This window comes from Impatiens glandulifera, chromosome 4 (assembly GCF_907164915.1).
Source record: "Impatiens glandulifera chromosome 4, dImpGla2.1, whole genome shotgun sequence".
Taxonomy (NCBI): domain Eukaryota; kingdom Viridiplantae; phylum Streptophyta; class Magnoliopsida; order Ericales; family Balsaminaceae; genus Impatiens; species Impatiens glandulifera.
The window spans coordinates 49362063-49383507 of record NC_061865.1 but is presented as its reverse complement, the minus strand read 5'-3'; the positions used below and the strand labels follow the sequence as shown (position 1 = coordinate 49383507).

The 21445-nt window shown below is 31.6% G+C and overlaps 1 protein-coding gene across 1 annotated transcript; it reads left to right on the top strand.

The window, feature by feature from the left end:
* Positions 1-5937: 5937 nt before the first annotated feature.
* Positions 5938-10025, top strand: LOC124935314 (cucumisin-like). The gene is made up of 10 exons (XM_047475755.1): positions 5938-6033; positions 7030-7121; positions 7235-7326; positions 7396-7642; positions 7843-8356; positions 8450-8550; positions 8677-8895; positions 8976-9087; positions 9188-9401; positions 9475-10025. The coding sequence occupies exons 1-10, from the start codon at positions 5938-5940 to the stop codon at positions 9999-10001; spliced, it is 2214 nt and encodes a 737-aa protein (XP_047331711.1). The 3' UTR covers positions 10002-10025.
* Positions 10026-21445: the final 11420 nt, after the last annotated feature.

Below are 21445 nucleotides of genomic sequence, written 5' to 3'. Positions count from 1 at the left end.
CGAAACAAAAAAACAGAAGAACCCAATATAGATATAAAGGAACATTAGACTCGATATATCTAAAATAAATTTATGAGCTACCATACCATATTAAAGAACATAGAAATATATATAAAAAAAATTCTAAAATAAGAGAGAAGGTAGAACAAACATCTAAATTTTATTATCAATTGAGTGTAACAAAAGCTTAGTGTTTAGATAGAAAATAACTAAGATTAGATAAATCAACTAAGAAATTAGTGCTCAAAACCATAAGCTAAATATAATCTTCTAACACATAATATCATGTTTGTCTTCCTTAATTGTTGAATACTATTAAAAAGATTAACATAATCTTGTAAGAACAATCTTCTAATCCCGATTATTCTTTTAAGATCATTTGGCTTGAATGGATTAAAAGATTATTTACATGCTCGTTAGACTTTGAACGATTTTTGTTATGACTATGACTGAGTTGAGGGTTGACTTCCTAATTATTTTTGTGTACATTTTTTAAAATTTTAGATATATTTTACCCATTTTCTATAAATGTTTGTTTTTGAATTATACATTTTTTTGTACTGTAGTGAGTTTGATTCCTCCTGTTTTGTTTGCTTTTCCAAACTTTTGACATTTGTTCAAAAGATAATAATTATAATAGTTTTAGAACAATTCATCATTGTTTTTTTTCCTTTCATGTGTGCAATCTAATTCTGAAGCAAGTATTTTTTTTGGAAAACAGTTTAACATCATTTTTTTTAAAAAGCCTAAAAGTGGAAGGGGTCAATAATTGAAACTAGACAAACCATAATTTTGATTGTAAGATGACAAATAAAAAATTCAAAAGTTTCTGAATGTTGGAAGTCAAATCACATTACAAAATACAGATTAAAATAAACAAAGACTACAATATAGCTATCACAACCTATGTTATCTCCATATCCGTTTTTTGACCATAGCCTTCTTCCACGTCTCAATCTTCTCGCGTTCTTCATGAAGGGAGATTGAATTGAAGAAGATGATGATGTATGTCTGCTCTTATTGTTTAATCTTCCTTTATATGAACTTGTACTAACATAATAAAATGTATTCTTTTTTAGGATTTTAGGGTTTTTGTCACTACTTTTCTCTGCTTCAGTTTTTTGTGTTTGATGATCAACAACCTTAGTTTCCTCTTTATTTTTCTCTCCTATTGTATCTTTGTTTTCATCTTCTGTCTCTTCCTCTTCCTTGTCTTTAGGTTTATCTTTTTCAGAATCCCTTATTTCATCAATTTTATTGATTTCTTCATTATCTGATTCTACTTACTTTCTTTCTCTACATCATTACTTTCTTCCTTTTTTGATTTTTCCTTGATTTCTTCCTCTGTATTTTTTCCTTACTGATTTTCTTTAACTTCCCCAATATTCTCTTTGATCCTTGATTCGTCCGTTTCATTTTTCTGTTTTTCTTCATCTTGGTCTTTTAGGATTTTATGATCTTCCTAAATTGCTTATGCACATTTAGTACTAACATGTTGAAAAGTATTACAGAAAACACACATATCTAGCCTCTATTCATATGAGATTTTCATTACTGTAGACTTTCATTTTTTGTCAACTATTGTCATGTTCTTTGGAAGCGTACTTCGAGGATGCACTTCAATACTTATTCTAGCAAAGGTAAGTTGTTCTTCTCCTTATGTAATTGGGTCCATGTATAATAGTTTTCCCAATAAACTTGCAAAGTGACTTAGAGCTTCTGCATTGTACATGTGTGTTGAAATGTTCCAAAGCTTAAACCATATCTGTGTTGTTTCTTTTGGTTTGCTTAGCAGGTTTAATTCTTCAGACCATCTCTCCAGCTTCATACAGTTTGATGAAATATAAGTATGCCCATGTTTCAGAATATCATCCAAGTTTGATTCCTCTTAAACTACAGAAAATAGAGATTATGTATATTTGTAGAAACCTTCTCTAGTCCCTTATTCTCCCATTGTTTCATTAAGCTTCCTTGGTAACTGGGAATGATATTCTATTCTTCCATATGTAGTTTCCAACCACTACATTTTCCAATTCTTGAACACATTTCTCCTCCACTTCAGTTGGTAGTTTAAATTCAAAAGAAGAAGTGGGTACCTTCACTTTTGTTTTAATATCGCCCAAATAGATTTTTCCTTTATAAGCATGATCCTCTACTTTCTTTTTTGCATTATTTTTCCAGACTTCGTTTACTCTCCAACTGGAATTGCTCCTGATAGTATAGGTCTTAGATTTTGGGGACTTCATCAGTTCCCTCATTGTTTCAACTGACCAGTTTACTATCTTTTCATAATCTTCCTTCTTTAGTAAATTTTAGTCCTTAAGATAGTGTACATTCAATTGGAAAGTTGTTTGCTGCATTTTTTTTGTTGAGCACAATCTCTCCTTTCTTTGCGTGCATCAAGAGCTTTGAGATTTGATTTTTCAGTCGCTTTTTCATTGTAACCAACTTTCCAAATTCCTTATTTCTTCCTCTGCTTTTTCTTGCTACATTTTCTTTAGAATTTTTTATCAGTAATTGGTTTTTGACTTTTGTTGCATTCCTAATTTTCATGGATAATTTCTTTAGCAATCCTATCAATTTCATTTCCAGTTGCTTCTCTTACACCTTTCATCACAAATTCTTTGACTTCCTTATCCTTGTTATTTTTCTTTCTTCCCATTTTAATGAAGAACAGAAAATAACAACAAAAATAGAGTAATTATAGAACAAGGTACACTATAAAACCCTAACTATTACAGAACTGTGTAAATTAGAAACCCTAACATTCCAACTAAGTTTTGCAGGTGAATGAACGACCTAGCTAGCTATTAGAGTTACCGTGATATTCGTGTCGTTCGTGCCGAAAGAGACCCGAAGCAACTAGAAACCGCGAACACAACAAGAAAACTGCGAGCTTGATATCTTGTCGATCATTCCGTTTGTGCCAATCGTTTCGTTCGTGCCATTTAGAAAAATCAAATATTGAAATTTTTTGAAGCAAGCTGTATTTTAGAACAATTTAAGATCACAATTTAATTTTTCTTTTAATTGTATTGTGATGAACTAATAATGACCTTTTTTATTTATTTTTTCTTTCTCGTTTATACTTGGTATCCACTATCCATCATGATGAATGAATGATGGGAATATTTAGGTTATGTTTGGTGGTTTGAATAAAACTCTCTCTTCTTCTTTTTTTTAAATCATTTAAATTGTCAACTAAAATATTAAACCAACTTTATTTAATTATTTGTATTAATATATATCAAATGTTAAAAATAATTTATGTCATGACTTAAATAACTCAAATAATCAACTTTGTTTAATATTTTTTTTATTAAAAATTAATATCAAACAAACCCAAAGTTTACTTTTAATATAAAAAGACCTTATGAATTTAATTATATAATTGTATTTTCTTATGTTTCTTCCTAATTTATAAAGCTTTTTTTTATATAATTAATACCAATCACACTGAAAACATGGCTGATTCAAGAGAAATGCTCCCCAACTGACTATAATGAGTTGGTAAATCTTAATAAATAAATATATATCTACATTTACATTAAATTATTCTGTATTATAAAATAAATTGACAAATTCTATAAGACTACTATATATAGTCACCATAAATATAATAAAGAAAATTTCATGATAATGTAAATTATTTTTAACGGGTTGCATGGTTATTATATATTTTTGATTTGTTTTTAATAAGATATTACATAAGAAAATAACATAAATATAGACCCATTTTTTAGTCCCGTTTTTTCGCCATCCCCGTCCATTGCTATAAGAAACAACAGCCCGCATCAAAACTCATTGGATTTGGTCATATTCTAAAAAAAGACTTCAAATACGTACTTTAACATGACAATGCAAACTTAGTTGAGAGTGTCTTCATTTCCTCGACCTGGGCGAGACATTAGAGTGATAACGTCTATCAATGATTATACCCTTTCGTATACATCTATCATGATCAAAATATCACAATAAATGATACTCCAACTAAAAAGATATCTTATAAGATATATTAGACTCTCATAATCTTTTTCAACAAATATGACCTTATTAAACAAAGTGTAATAATATTCAACATTAAAATTATTCAAAAGCTCGGTACTGCATAGTATCCGCCCATTCTTCTCTTATATCTGAATCCGCTAGCAAAATCACTAGACCAACGTCAAATATAGCTTTGATTAAGGCATCTCTACAAATACTAATAAAAACTAATAGAATATCCATTACCATAGTGAAAAAAAATGTTCCCCAAAACTCTTCCACATGGTGTAGATACCATCCCAAGTGTTGAATCTCACTAGACAATAAGACTTCTGGGTGAATCAACTAGACTTAAAATATTGACCATACTTGCATATGATTAATTCAAGTTCTTACTCCGACACAAATCTATTACACTATTTAAGTAATAAGGCTTTATTGAAAGCCACAATAATCTGAATGTCCAACCATTGTTTTTTATAGTTTAATTTTATTTCAACTCATAAAATAAATAAAAACGAGTAGTCTATTGTTTTCAGAAATAATTACATTTAATTTTATCCATCTTTGTGACCACACACGATGGGAGAACAAAAATATACATCATGTAGGTTGACATGAAGGTAAAAACACTTTTGATAAGAATAAGAACACAAAAAAACATTCATTAATTAAGAATGAACGACTCCTCAAATGTGCGAGATTACTTCACATAAACATAAAGGGGCAAGATTACAAACGAGAATAAACTCAATTAGTATTAGAAAATTATGAAAAATCACACTCTAAATAAGAAAAAAAACATTGTTAAATTTAAGTTTGAGAATGAGACAATATAAGATTTATAGTTTGATCAACTACGTACAATGGCTGAAAGGGAGGGAGACTTGGCCTAGGGGTTTCAAGAAGAGTTATTATCCACCTTGATCTTTGTTTTTTTAATCAAGAGCATTGAGTCATCTTTATATACTTTTGAAGATTTTATTTTATTTTATATAATTTATAACAAATAATGTAATAACTCACGATTTTATCATATTTTTGGTACACTTTTGATGAGGAAGGATAAATTCAACGAAAAAATTAGCGAAAGCAAGTCAATAAATCCGACGTGGTCTGCCATGTTGTCTCCACGTCCCGAAAACGCTCATTTCGAGACCTGAAATGAGCGTTTCGGGACATTTTTAATTTTCTCCCACCTACTCACGTGCGTTTCAGGACATTTTTAACATTTTCTCTTTTCTACCCACATGACATGCCACGTTGATTCTTGAACTTACTTTCTCTGATTTTTTTCGTTATGTTTATCATTTTTCTTTCATGATATCTCAATCTTTTTGATAAGACATTTTAATAAAAAAAAATTATAACTTTAAAATAAAAGAATAAGCACACCCTTTGATATTATGAGTTTAACATAAGTACTTTGATAAATTCTTAATAAATGTATTTTTGCTTCAATAAATTAATGTTTTCATATAAAATGAATCTTCCTGAATTCAAATATAAATTTACCTTGTTTTCTTATATAAATATAAATATGACCCTAATTAGTTGCACAAATGGCAATTGAATTACAAATTTACAAATAATGACAAAATAAAGCAAAAACAAATTTACAAGTAGAATAACTTAATATTATGTTTGACCCATTCTCAAATAGCAACACTATCCATTTTATTTTCAATTTTTTAACTTTGATATCTACGTTTATTCCAATTAATCATATATATGACACATCAAATCATAAATTGCATAAAATAATTATCAAACAGGCTTGCAATTGATTTTAAAATGTCAATCAATTATATGTCGTGCTAGCTATAATGTTAAGAGCTATTTTTTTTTTTCTTTATTAAAAATTAAGCAATTATACAATATTTAGTTAACTCCTATATATAAGTAAGTACCTCCTTCCAATCTAAATTAAGCCAAAATACATTTCACAAGATGCTGACAAAAAGAAATTCAATTGTTCCAATTGTTCTTGGATTATCTATTTTCTTTGCCATTCTTCTTCCCTATACTCATGGGCAAGATCGACAGGTATGCATTTCTACTCTTTACTCCATTTTAATATTTTCGATAAATTTTCTTAGGCCTTCTTTGAAGGGGATTCTATGAAAGATCATTTTCATATAGAGCTAATGTCCAATGATACAAGTATTAGTGATTCTTCTTAGAATCCCTTAAAAATCAATTAACATAGTTATGTGCTTATCTTGATCTTATTTTAAGTTGCATATAACAATGATATAGATTTCTTTGTCTTGATTGTAGGATGTAGACCTAAATTGTACCACATTGATAGAACAATCCATGTTAAGAAAAAATGGATGTAAATTTTACATCAATTTTAGCTTAGCCTAAAGCTACAAGATTCATTTAGAAAATTTACCACTAATTTTCATCTTTTATATCGCAATAATTTTAACAATACTTATTACTCATTCTAAATGTTATTAGAATTTGCAAGAAAATGATTAAAATATTGACAATTATGTTTACTAATTAATAACAAATCACACTTACAAATCATGTTATACAAACCAATTTTAGTAGTGTGATTTAAATAAAGTTATCAAAGGTTAACATTATATATATAAAATGTCACACTAACTTCTAATTGGATGACAATATGGTTCTTTTCAGATTGAGTCAGTAGTTTCATATTTTCATTTTATTCCTTTTAAATTAAATATTATACTCTCAATAGTCTCAAAATTATAGAATTGTATGAATCTGACAAACAATTTGTATACTTCAAGCATTAAATTAATATTTTTAATTATACTAGAGTTATTTTAATCATTTAATTTATAATATAATTAAAGAAACAAAAACATTAAACTTAAAAGTTAGAAGTGTTAAATCTATTATTATAACAAACTAGTATATAGACAGCTAGTAGAATTAACAAAGATGTTAAAATATATTGGTGAGAATATAAACATAGTGTTCAAAAGAATTGAATTTGTCATTCATAATTTATTTTTAATTATTGTCATATTTACATAATAACATGTTATTATGCCTATGTAGGAGTATATAGTTTACTTGGGAGAGTTAAAACTAACATTGGGCATTCCAACATCCTTATTACATTTGAATTTTCTACAAAAAGCTCTTGGCAGGTAATGTAACTAATACTTGCCCTTTCTTTTTATATAAAAAATCAATTTTTTGTTTTGTTTATAGTTTAATATAAATGTCATCCTATTTAAGTTTCATTTTTGTTTGTGAGCAGCACATCTTCGGCATCAATTATTTACAGTTATAAAAACAGTTTTAATGGTTTTGTCGCTCGATTAACAAGTGATGAAGTTCAACTAATTTCATGTAAGTTTGTTAATTCCTTATAAATATATACAAACTCTATGTTAATCGATCTAATCATATAATTATTAGCCATGCAAGGAGTGGTGTCTGTATTTCCGAATAAAATCAATCAACTACACACGACAAGATCATGGGATTTCATGGGATTCTCTGAAACAGTTCAAAGAGCTACAACCGTTGAAAGTGACACCATTGTTGGAGTAATTGATACCGGAATATGGCCCGAGTCCGATAGCTTTAATGATATAGGATTCGGATTCCCACCAACTAAGTGGAAAGGTTCATGTGGAGTATTCACCAATTTCACTTGTAATAAGTAAGTATTATTTGAAAAGTTAACTATCATCTTATCATTAGTACATTTTTATAATTTTTTTAACTACTAAGTTTATTTTGAACATTTGACCAAAACAACAAAAATAATTAATTTTTCATCAAATGATTTTTATTCTAAAATAATCAGTTCATTTCAAATTTTACAAGGACTAATAGCATGGTCTTACAATCTTAATGCAGCAAAATCATCGGAGCAAAGTATTACAAAATGGATGGAGTCTTCGGCGAAAATGACATCCAATCTCCAAGAGACTCTCAGGGTCATGGAACTCATACAGCTTCAACGGTCGCCGGCGACCTTGTTACTTCGGCAAGCTTTTCCGGTCTCGCCAACGGTACAGCTCGAGGAGGAGTCCCGTCTTCGCGGATCGCCGTATATAAAGTTTGTTGGTCCGACGGTTGCTCAGACGCCGACATCCTCGCAGCATTTGATGATGCCATCACAGATGGCGTCGACATAATATCAATTTCTATCGGATTTTCCGTTGCTAGACCCTATCTCAGTGATTCGATAGCTATTGGAAGTTTTCACGCCATGAAAAGAGGAATTCTTACGTCAATGTCTGCCGGAAACTCAGGTCCGTCATCTGGAACTATCTCGAATGTTGCTCCATGGGCACTTTCAGTTGCAGCAAGCACTATTGATCGTAATTTCCTTACCGGTTTGCAACTGGGTAACGCTGCGAATTTTCAGGTGAAGCCTTTCACTATCATTTCTTCTTGTTTCAGCAAAGCATGGAAACTATCATCGTTCGATCTGATTATTCATTCTGTCTCTTTAACGCAGGGAGTTACAGTGAACACTTTTGTTCCAAATGGTTTCTCCCCTATAGTGTATGCTGGTAATGTGCCAAATAAAACAGGGAATGTTCCTGGTACTGTATCTAGGTATTGCAAAAGGATTCTAAATCTGTATACAAATTGATTCATAAATTCTTCCGTGGAAAAGTTCGAATCTTCACACTCGTAACATGAATGGTTGTGTGAACTAACAATATTTGAACTACACTGCAGGCTGTGCCAAAAGGACTCCCTTGATCCGACATTGGTAAAAGGTAAGATTATCGTTTGTGACCAATTTAATTTAGGGGAAGCAGCTCTTTTGGCTGGTGCAGCTGGTATGGTGATACAAGGAGATGGACCCAAAGACTATGCTTTTGTGTTTGCCCTACCTACAACTTATGTTAGCAGTGTCGAAGGAAGCCTCATCCTGACCTATATTAGCACAGAAAGGTATACATATAGTACTATAGATGAATTCTAAAATATTGCAATTATAAATTTGTTCTTTGATTTTTGTTTTTATGAAACAGCAATCCAACTGCAAGTATTATGAAGAGTAATGAAGCTATTGATGAATTTGCGCCATATACTGCAACCTTCTCATCCAGGGGACCGAATCCTTTATCATTTAACATCCTCAAGGTTTTATAAGTTTTCCTCTTTGTCTATAACCTTTGTATTTTTTACCATAATGTTAAAGAGGAGGAAGCTTGATCTTTGTGAAAATGGTTTTTTGTTGTAGCCGGATTTGTCTGCGCCTGGTGTTGATATCTTGGCAGCATGGACACTTGGAAATTCTCCTACGGAAATACAAGCAGATACTAGAAGACTTCCATTTAACATCATATCGGGCACATCAATGGCCTGCCCACATGCTACTGGTGCAGCCGCTTATGTCAAAACCTTCAATCCATTATGGTCTGCTGCTGCTATAAAGTCCGCTCTTATGACCACTGGTATATATATACATTTTTTGAGAAGCATAATTAAATATATAGAAACTTTAAATTTCAAATTATTCTCTTACAGCCTTTGAGATGAGCCCAGACACAACTCCTCTAGCAGAATTTGGTTATGGATCAGGTCAAATAAACCCTGTAGCGGCCCTTAATCCTGGTCTTGTGTATGATGCCAATCAAGCGGACTATGTGCAGTTCTTGTGCGGGCAAGGCTACACCGACAGGCAGTTGCAAATTGTTACGGATGACACTAGTACTTGCTCCAGTTCTGGGAGTGATACTTCTTTGAATCTGAACCTGCCTTCATTTTCTGCCAGCGTGTTATCTTCAATTCCTTTTAACGTCACATTCAATAGAAGAGTTACCAACGTGGGATTGGCATCATCTACTTACAGTGTCGCGGTTCTTGCTCCAGCAATATTGAATATACAAGTCGTGCCCAGCACACTGTCTTTTTCTAGTGTCGGACAAACTCAGTCATTCACGGTGACTGTTGAGGGAACATTGTCCATAGACACCTTTGTCTCTGCTTCTTTGTCATGGGTAGACGCAACACACAAAGTGAGAAGCCCTATTGTTATTTTTTCTACAACATAAAAAGTATGACTTAAAGTAAGGAAAAGAAGGAATGAGGAGACTTGGAAAGATGTGATTTTATGGTAATTATGTGTTCTCGAGAACCTATATATGTTTGTGTGGTGTGTTATATGCTATATTTTTGTGGATGTTTTAACCTAAACTTCAATATGTGATTTATTTCAAGTTTTATTGTAGTTTTAAGGCATGTTTTTATGCGTTTGTTGTGTCGGACATTGTTATAAACTTCTCTTAAAAAACCTAGGTATGCGGTTTTTACACGTCACTAACAAAGATTCCTCAACTAAGCCATAAGCACCAAAAATAAAGATGAAATTCCAACACTATGATTTCTAAACGAAGAGGTTCATAAATAAATGTAATATGAGGTTATAGTTATGTGGGGTTACATTAGTTTCCTATAAAAAAAAATAGAAATAAAAAGAAGAAAAAAGAGATTCATACATACTCATGTCTTATACCACTTTCTTTATTCTATACTCATATCTTATACCACATCTTTATGGTTAATAAATATGTAAATTATGGTTACACTCATTTAGATAATTTATCCATATGATGAGAGGTCTTTTGCCCTTAAAGAACTCAATGGAATATCAATAAGAAAGAATATAAGAAAAAAATAGATCAAATGGAAAATAGAGTAAACCGCTATAGTGTATTATAATTGCAACAAATTTTACATAAGAGTTATTAAATTAAAAAATGATTAATAAATAAATTTGAAATACATTGTTCATTAACTTTAAAAATTACTTTTTGTTTATTTTAAATGCGAGATTTTCATTAAACATTTGAATTGTAAGATCTCGACTATTTGAATAAGAGTTAGGATGGTTACTCTTATACTGCAACACAACTCTAAAAAAAATACACTCATTGAAAGACGTCAAACTCACGTCAAACTCGGAACCGACTACAACAAAAATCATGTCAATCTAAATACCAAAATAATTTCCACATATCTCTCGGTTATTCATGATGACCAAAGGACACTTGACTATCCATTGTCCCAATATGAAATAAACCATATGTCCTAGCATTCCTTCACACCCAAAAAAACCATGTCCTAGTAATCCAAAATAGAGAGAATTTAACAAATTATGCAAATTGACACCAAAATGAAACCATAAACCAATGCCTGAAAACTATTCGTCAATCCTCCCATACATTGTTAATTAAATATTTTTTTAATTTTTCTTTTTAATTTAAATATTTTTTACTATTTTATTTTTGAGTTTTTAAATATTTTAAATTTATTTTTATTGAACTTTTCCCTACAAAAACAAATAAGAAAAAGTTCAATTAAAAAAGCAGAAAAATAAAATAGTAACAAATATTTAAATTAAAAAATTAGACATCTAAATATTTGGGTTAACTTTTAAAATATATATTACTTATTTGTTAGTATATAAAATAAAATAAGATATTTTATAGCTTAAAAATAATATATAAATAAGTAAAATACAACAAAAGAAACAAGAGTTCTTTTTTTTTCCTTGCTTTCTTTATTTCTTCCCTTTTTTATTTCAAAGATATTTTCTCTTTTTTATTCTCTTTTTTTATTTCAAAGATATTTTCTCTTTTTTATTGTGTTTTCTTCTCTTTTCTCCTATTCTCTTTTTCTTTCTTGTGACTGCACAATATATATATCTTTAATTTAAAGTAGCAAAATGCTCGTGTGCGTATATAAATTAAAAAAAGTTTGAAAAAACAAAATTAAAAATTAAAAATTAAAAACTAAAAACAATTAAATTTACTGTCGTTTTTGTTATAGTAAATTGTCAATGGTCGAGCAAGAATCTATAGATTTGTTTGTAGTTTTAATAACATAGACACAACAATATTATAAACAAATTTATTTGATGACATAAAATTGAAAAATAAAATCTTCAATAACATTGTCGGAAATTGATGTTCTCCTAATAAAAAATTAATTTAATATAAAAGTCACGTTTCAAATTTGTATAAAACTACCAACATAGATACATCCAAAATATGTTTATCTATTGAAAAATGAGTGATTAACTTGGATCAAACACTTTTATAAAATACAATCTTTCACGATGACATATATGATAATGACAATGACAAATTATTATTACAATTCGGATATAATTACAATAATCTAAAATAGATAAATTAACCAAGTTATTGACTGTAAAAAAAACAATGTATTTCCTGATTCATCTCTAACCTCATATCTAATTTGTATCTGGAATGGAAAAAAAACGAGTGAAATTTAGTTATAAATATATCAATATTGTTGGTTATTTATGAAGTAGACAAAATATAAATATGTAGTCTTTGGAGTCGATTTTATTTAACCAATTAAGTGGATATTATAAGTTAAAGAATATATATATGAATTTCTCTTTGCTATCCAAAAAATGAAAATTAAGATAGTAAAAAATAATGATTAAATATTAAAAATAATTAACAAAATATTATTGTAGACACTAAAATTTATTTTACCCAATTTATAAAAAATAATTCAAATAATCTCGAGTTATTAAAATCTAAAATTATAATCTTATCAATGGATAAGAATAAAATTTAAATAAGTATTTTGGAAAAATATTGTATTCATTAAATCTAAAATAATTAAAATAAGAGTGAAAAATAAAATAATTATTTTAAATAAATGTTGTTTTTATTAAATCTAAATTAAATGAACTAATAATTATTTAGGGAAAATTTTATATTATAAACCCAAAATAATTAAAATAAAATTAAAAAATAAAATAAATAATTATTTTAGAAAATAAATGTTGTATATATTAATCCCAAAATAATTAAAATTTAGGGCTTAAATAAATTATATAATTATTTAGAAAAATGTTGTAGCCATTTAAATATAAAATTAATTAAAAATAAAGTCTTAAAATAGATAAAATAATAAGTAAAATAGGAATTTTTTTATTTTTATTAATTAATTTTGAATATTTTGCACGTAAATAAAAAAGAAAAAAAAAGAAAGGAGAAGCGTTAGCCGTTTAGCCCAAATCAAACCAGCCCCAAGTCACTCGGAGCCCAGACACACAGCCAACTGACCAAATAGAAAACTGAACGTCTAGGCTAACGTCTAAGGCACAAGTCACCAAACGCGGTCAAAATATAGACGAAATGCCAACGGAGCATCCCACGATCAACAAATGTACGTGTAAAAAATGGAGGGATTGGATTGTATAGTGTCGATCGATTGATCCGTTAGGAAATAGACTCGTTTGATCATAAAATTTGATTTGAAGCTCGTGTTTTCTTCAAAGACTACCTAAAAGTCGGTCGAACTATAGATCGGTTTTCGACTTTTGAGTCTACACCTAATTTTTTTATTTTTTAGAAATTAGGAAAGAGAAAATATTCGTTTAGAGAGTTCTATGCTTAGTGATACGTGGGAAAGGCCCTTGACACTATGACCCGCATGCCTGTCCAAAAGGACGGTCTATGCTCTGAAATGGTTGGCCTTTTCGAAACATGAAGATTCTTACACGTTTAAGCTTAAAAACTTGAGTGTTCGTGTAAGGATGGTTGCCTAAGTATATAAGGGACTATGCTTATTTCGTTCCTAAAAATGAGTCTAGGATGTTCATAGTATTAGACGAGATTGAAAATGAAAGCGATAGACGAAGTTTGAATAATGATGGAGCATAAGAAGAAACATTAAATCCAAACTTGCCCAAATTATAATTTGCCCGTGTAGAATTGTTTAAAAGAATATTAAATGCATGTATGAATTTTTTTTTGTGATTTTTAGAGTTATAGAGGTCAAGTTATGATATCACGAATGTGATGAAAGTCGAGAATTATTTTAAACATGTCCTATAAATTGTTGAATTTTTATTTTGGTTAAGAAAAATTTTCTTAATCATTTTCTATTTTTTTGAAATTTTTCTAAAATGTTTAGATGTTTAAATTGAGAATTAAAATGATGAAATAAAAAAGCAAGTAGAGCCTTAAGGGAGACTGTTGAGTGCTACACATGTTTGAGAGGTCCAGTTCGGGCGCAGATCGACGCTTGAGGCTTGCCACAGGCTCGATGGATCCAAATGTTATGACACAGAAGGTAGGCTCGGACTACTGTGGCTAGGCTCGAGAAGCGCCTCATGAGTTTGGATAAGGAAACTTTAGCAAGTTCAATGATAAAATTGAGAAGATATATAAGTAGAGATAGAGATCGGAAGGATGTCATGAGTTGGATGTTAATTTTGAGGAAAAGAGACAAGCTATGTTGCACGGATACGGATACGGTATCGTATCAAATACGATACGGATACGGCGATACGACAAATTTTGAAAATATAGGATACGATACGTTTAGGATACGCATATTATTAAAATAATATATATAAAATAATAATTAAAAAATATTAATATTTATTTAATAACTTGATGTGAATCTTAAGTTTATCTTGTTTATCTAAGAAACACATAAGATAGACAAAGTAAGATAAGGGAAACTTGAGTCAAGAGGAGTAAATGTTAGTTTAGGGTTAGTTTTGTTGTAAACATTTCAGTCCTCCTAAAATTTTTACTTTTTAAAATTACCCAAAACATATTCAAAAACGTATTCAAGCCGTGTCCAAACTGTATTGAATTGGTCAACTCCATACAAAGTCAACGACACTTCTTTTGCCGTATCCGATACCAGTTTTGCCGTATCGTATCCGTGTCGTATCCGTATCCGATACTTCGAAAAAAAAATTGGAATATCCGTGCTACATAGGAGGCAAGAGACCCGGATCAAATTAGGCCCCTGCATTATTTTATTTATAATTTCTCAGGCATAATATTCCTGGTGAGAGTTTATACAAGTTCAATGTTAAGGCAAAAATTATTCACACCATGAGGTATGAATACAAGAAATACAAACAAATTGAGAGGAAAAAAAAACGAGAATATGTTATAACATATTTGTCACCTAGTCCAAACTAGCATGCATTTGCATTCATCCTTGTCGATCGACAATTTTTTGATCGAACCAGGAGTCCTCCGAACAATTTTAATATCTAGTTGTTGACGAGAATACAGGAAATTGTAATTGTGCAAGAAAGTTTACAATTAATAGAAGCACTCATACTTCAATTTGAACTCAACTTAGATGAGCTGAAACATAAAATTAATGAAACGATAATATAATTGCAATAATAAGATAAGTATTATATATAAAAACATTATTTAAAAAAATCAAAATTTATAACTATTCTATAACAAGATTAAAATTTATTTTATGAAATATGAAACGACGAATTGACAAATTGGGCTCCTTATTGCAACAATTGAAATTTCAAATCTCTTCTTTTAAATCTCACATTTTGGATTTTTTTTATTGTTAAAGTTATAAAAATGATGTTTTGTTTTAACGTTTTTAAACGACATCTAATTTATTATATACGTGACATTTATAAATATATTTATTTTAGAGAATATCATGTTTGTCATGATTACAAAGATTAACCTATATAATTTTTTAAGAACAATCTTTTAATCCCGATTATTTGTATAGATCGTTTGACTTGAACTATTTTTTCATGACTATGGCTGAGTTGCGAATTGACTTTCCGAATCTTTTTGTGTACATCATTGAGAAATATAGATACCTTTTTACCTTCTTTTTTTTTGCTTTGTGTTTACTTTTGTTCTATAATTAACATTCTTTTAATCTTTTGTTTAGTTGTTTTGTTATGACTTTGAACTCCTGATTTGTTTGTTTTTCAGGTCTTTTGACATTTGTTCACATTATAATAATAATTAATAATATTTTTAAAATAATTCATCATTGTTTTTCAGTTTTCTTCATTTGTGCAATTTGATTATGAAGAAAGTATTTTTGAACAATTTAAGATCACAATTTAGTTTTTTTTAATTGTAATGTGATGGACTAATGAAAACATTTCTTTATTTTTTATCTCTAGAATTCATCATGATTCATGATGGGAATATAAGGATAACCCTCTTCTTTTTTTTCAAAATCAATTCAATTCAACTAAAATATAAAAATAACTATTTAATTATTTATAATATTATAAATATCAAATTCAAATATAATTTATGTTATCAACTAAATAACTCAAATAATCAACTTTCTTTAATATTTTTTTCTTAAAAAAACAAAATCAAACAAACCCACAGTTTACTTTTAATATAAAAAGACCTTATGAATTTAATTATATAGCTGTATTTTCTTATGTTTCTTCCTAATTTATAATTTATTTATTTTTTAATAATCAATACCAATCATTTTGAAACATGGCTGATTCAAGAAATGCTCTCCAACTTATTATAATGAATTGGTCTGGATTAATAAATATATAGATATCGATCTTTACATTAAATTATTTTGTACCCGATTTTATAAAATAAATTGACAAATTCTATAAGAATATACTATACTACACCATAAATATAATAAAGACGATGTCATGATAATGTTAAGGTGAATTATTCTTATAAGGTTGCTTTGGCTATTAAATATTTTCGATTTACTTTTAATCAGATATTACACAAGAAAATAATATAGATAAAAGACGTAATATTTTTTTGTTCACTCTTTTAACTGTCCCGATCTATTTCTCTCATCAACAACTAACTGTCCACGAACAAAATTCATTGGTCAAATTTCAAAAAATGCTCCAAATATATACTTTTATAATAATAACAATACAAACGAAATTGAGAGATATCTCCCCCTCCTTAGGACAAATACATCAATGTTGACAATAAGGACGGAAAATAAAAATATCATTGTTCGCTAAAGTGAATTAGCGACAATAACCTAGGTATATTTTGTTTGTTTGTTTGAAATTATTAAATTCTAGCTAGGGTAGATTTTAAATTCTAACTCTACCTTTACTTTCCGCGTACATCTATCATCAATCAAAATATCACCATAAATGACACTCAAACTAAAGAGATTTTGGTAAACATATTAGACTATCCAAATATTTTTCATCAAAGATGATCTTGTTGAAAAAAAATGTAATAATGTAACATTATAATAATCCAAAATCTTGTCCCATAGTATCTGGAGCAGGCGGGTTTACTTCCTTATTACTAATCATGAACACTATGTTGGGACATGTTTTCTCTTTATTCAATCTTCTATTATATCTTACTTTTATTTTTTTTAAAGATTCTGGTTTTCTTGATTTGGTGGGTTTCCGAGATTCTTTCAATGACCTATGTTTATTGAAGGAATATCTATAATAATCCGATTGATTGCGTAAATCCCGCAGTAGCAACGAAATTGGGGATAGTATACAAAAAATACAGTTCTTTTCTTTTCTATTCTATTCTATTCTATTAGTATTAGTTAGATTCGTATTAGTTAGTCATCCCGGCTTAGTGGGTGATCATTTCTTCTGGGTTGAGCTAAATTGATATCCTCTTGCCTAAGAGACAAATATTTACCTCGGGGAAAGTAAAAGACAATTCTTTTCTATTCTATTAGTATTAATTAGATTTATATTAGTTAGTGATCCAGACTTAGTGAGTCATTTCTTCAATGAACTAACTTGATATCCTCTTATTTAATAAGTAAAGATTTACCGTGGTGGAAAGGATAATTCATTCAGATGTCAATTCAGATGACATGAAAGTACATGCTAGCAAAATTACTAGACCAAATATAAAATATAGTTTTGACGAAGACATCTCTACATATGGTAACACAAGTGTTATCTAAAAAATTGATCGAATATCCATCAGACATAGTGAATCTTCCCTAAAGCTCTTCCACATGGTGGATACCATCATGTGTTACATCTCATGAGACTATATGCTTTCTTGGTGTATCAACTAGACCTATATTCACCATACTTGCATGCATCTGATCAATTTAGCTTAAGTTAATAAAACCACAATATTCTGAAAGTCCACTCATCATTTTTATTAGTTTAACATTTTTCCAATTCACAAAATGAAAAAATCAGTAGTCTAATATTTCCCAAAAAAAACATTACACATAATTTTATCTATCTTTGCGAAAACGCACTATAGGAAGACAAACATATACATCATGTAGGTTGACATAGAAGCTAAAACACTTTTGATAAGAACCAGACGAACTCCCTCAGAAGAACACAAGAAATGGGTGAACTGTATTAAGAATGAACGGCTGCTTAAATTTTCGAGGTCACTTCTCATGAAGTGGTTACTATTAGTATATTGTATATATCTTGTTACCTTGTTTATCAATAATAACGATGGGATTAATCTCTATCATGGTATCAGAGTAAAGATCCTCTCAAGATCATCAATCGAATTTTTTTTCTCTTCCTCCCACCTTGCTGCCTCACGCACAAACTTCTAATGTCTGTCCCACCTACTAATTCAGACTCCTCCTCCAATCAAAGTCAGACGCCCACCACCATGTCTGTTTCTCAATACCACTCTGCTTTCTCTGTTAACAATCTCCGCTCCATAATTCCTATCACCCTAGAGATGGGTAGCGAGGAATATCTCTCTTGGGCAGACCTTCTCGAAAACCACTGCTTGATTCACAATGTTTACGAACATCTCAAACCAAAAACTCCCAACGCCTCCGAAACACCTTCAACATCTTCCGAGACCGACTCTCTTCTGTGGAAACGCCTTGACGCCCTTGTCAAGCAATGGATATTTGGAACAATATCCAAGGATCTACTAAACACGATCCAAAAACCTGGTATGACGGCTGCTCAGGCTTGGGAACGTTTAGCGAATATATTTCAAGATAACACAGGTTCTCGCGCTATGTATCTTGAAAATAGGTTTTCTCAAATTCGTCTCAATGATTTCCCAAACATGAGTGCTTATTGCACTGAATTGAAGATGATTGCGGATCAACTTGCTAATGTTGATTGCCCCGTTTCTGAAAATCGACTGGTGTTGCGTCTACTTGGGGGTTTGAATGAAAACTACGAAACAATCGCCACCATAATAGGTCAAAAGAAGCCTCTCCCATCTTTCTACGATGCTAGATCTGATTTGCTCCTTGTTGAAACAAGGAAGGATGAATTCGTCCACACAAACACCTCTTTTATTGCCTCGGACGATCGTAGCCAAGGCCGCGGAAACAACTCTAGCCAATCAGCCCGTGCTACCGGCCAGCAGCAGCAGCAGGGCACCTCTAGCGCGCAGGAACAGGCCGGCCAGGGCCGAGGACGCAGCCAGCGCGGCAGAGGACGCGGTCGCAACACCAGCCGCACATACCACCAGCAGCAGCAATTCTGGGCACCTCCTGGCCAACAGCAATGGGCACAGTGGGCGCCTGCGGGCTGGACAGCACCCCCTTGTCCCTACCCGACACAACAGATCTGGCCGCAGCAGCAAAGCGCCCCCTGGCACGCATCTGGTCAACAGCAACAAGGCGCCTCCTGGCGCGGTTCTGGCTATCAGCAGCAACACACTCGGACAGCAGGAGCAGGCGTACTCGGTTCTCGGCCACAGCAGGCCTACATGGCTGAGACGAGCCAGCAGCAGCCCCAAAGTTACGTTGCAACCGATATCAATCAGGCGATGCACACTTTATCCCTTACTCCGCCTGACGATACTTGGTACATGGATTCGGGAGCAACTTCACACATGACACCCAACTCAGGTAGTCTCTCGCCTTATTCTAATTTAAATTGTGTTAAAAATATCATTGTTGGGAGTGGACAGGAAATCCCGATTCGCGGTATTGGTAAAACTAACTTAAAACCACCCTTACCACCCTTACTTCTGAACAATGTTCTACATGCTCCCAAACTCATTAAAAATCTTATATCTATTCGTCGGTTTACTCGTGATAACAACGTCTCTGTAGAATTTGACTCACTTGGTTTTTCTGTAAAGGATTTCCAGACGGGGAAGGTTATCATGAGGAACAATAGCTCGGGGGATCTCTACCCACTCTCTCTGTCGAGCCAAAGCCAAAAACCCCCAACTAATTCTTCGTTTACTGCAATTTCGTCAAATTTATGGCATAATAGATTAGGACACCCCGGTGTCGATATTTTGCATTCTCTCAATAAATCAAATTCTATTGCTTGTAAGCCCGTTTTAGGGTCTAAACTCTGTGAGTCTTGCATCTTTGGTAAACAAGTTAAGTTACCATTTACCAATTCTGTCTCTTATACTACTTCCCCATTCGATATTATTCATAGTGATTTGTGGACGTCGCCTGTGCTAAGTACAAATGGACATAAATACTATATTCTGTTTCTTGATGATTACACAAATTTCCTTTGGACTTTTCCAATTGGAAACAAATCCCAAGTATTCTCCGTCTTCTCTACACTTCAAAATCAAATTCAAACACAATTTCAAAAGCCCATTAAAACAATCCAATGTGACAACGGAACTGAATATAACAACAGTCAATTTCGTACATTTTGTGACAAAAATGGTCTACAATTTCGCCTCTCTTGCCCCTATACTTCTCCTCAAAATGGTAAAGCAGAAAGAAAAATACGCACCATAAATAACATGATTCGAACATTGCTTACTCATGCTTCTCTCCCGTTAAATTTTTGGCATCACGCCCTCGAAATGACCACTTATCTCCTAAATATTCTTCCAAATAAACAAATTCGAAATTTCTCACCCACTCAACTTCTATATAACCGAACTCCTTCTTACTCTCACCTAAAAATTTTCGGTTGTCTTTGCTATCCTCTTCTTCCTCCAACCACTATTCACAAACTTCATAAACGCTCTACCCCTTGTGTCTTTTTAGGATACCCCTCTAATCATCGCGGCTACAAATGCTACGACCCAGCCTCAAAAAGATTTATCATCTCTCGTCACGTCATTTTTGACGAAACAAAATTTCCCTTTTCTCTTGTCCAAAACCCAAACTCAACTCACCCATCTCAATCCGAACCAATAACCATCCCAATACACATCCAAACCCCGCCCATCACCGAGTCCATTTCCCCACCAAACAACACTCCATTACCGAGCCCATTATCAACTCAACACACTCCACCAAACCCACCATCACCCATCACCACTTCACCAGGCCCAAACCCAAACACGACCAGCCCGTCCACAAGACCAAACCGTCCAAATCATTCACCAACCATCATCAATCCAACACGGACAATACGAACCCGCGCAATGGATGGGATTGTCTGTCCAAAACGCATTTTCAATCTAAACACACTCACATCTCCATCGCCTATTCCCAAAAACCCAAAGTTAGCTTTATCAGACCCGAATTGGAAAGCCGCCATGGACGATGAGTTTAACGCTTTAATTAGTAATAAGACTTGGGACTTGGTTCCGCGTCCTCAGGGTGTTGATATTATACGATGCATGTGGATTTTTAAGCATAAAACTAACTCTGACGGCTCTTTTGAGAGGCATAAAGCCCGTCTTGTTGGTGATGGCAGGTCTCAGCAGATTGGAATCAATTGTGAAGAAACCTTTAGTCCTGTTGTCAAACCAGCCACCATACGAACTGTTCTGAGCATTGCTTT

Bases quoted from the DNA above. Each gene is read 5' to 3' on its own strand.
- LOC124935314 (XM_047475755.1), top strand. From the start codon at position 5,938: ATGCTGACAAAAAGAAATTCAATTGTTCCAATTGTTCTTGGATTATCT. The intron at 7,643-7,842 runs GTAAGTATTATT...ATCTTAATGCAG, and splicing joins ACCAATTTCACTTGTAATAA to CAAAATCATCGGAGCAAAGT. The intron at 8,551-8,676 runs GTATTGCAAAAG...ACTACACTGCAG, and splicing joins GTTCCTGGTACTGTATCTAG to GCTGTGCCAAAAGGACTCCC.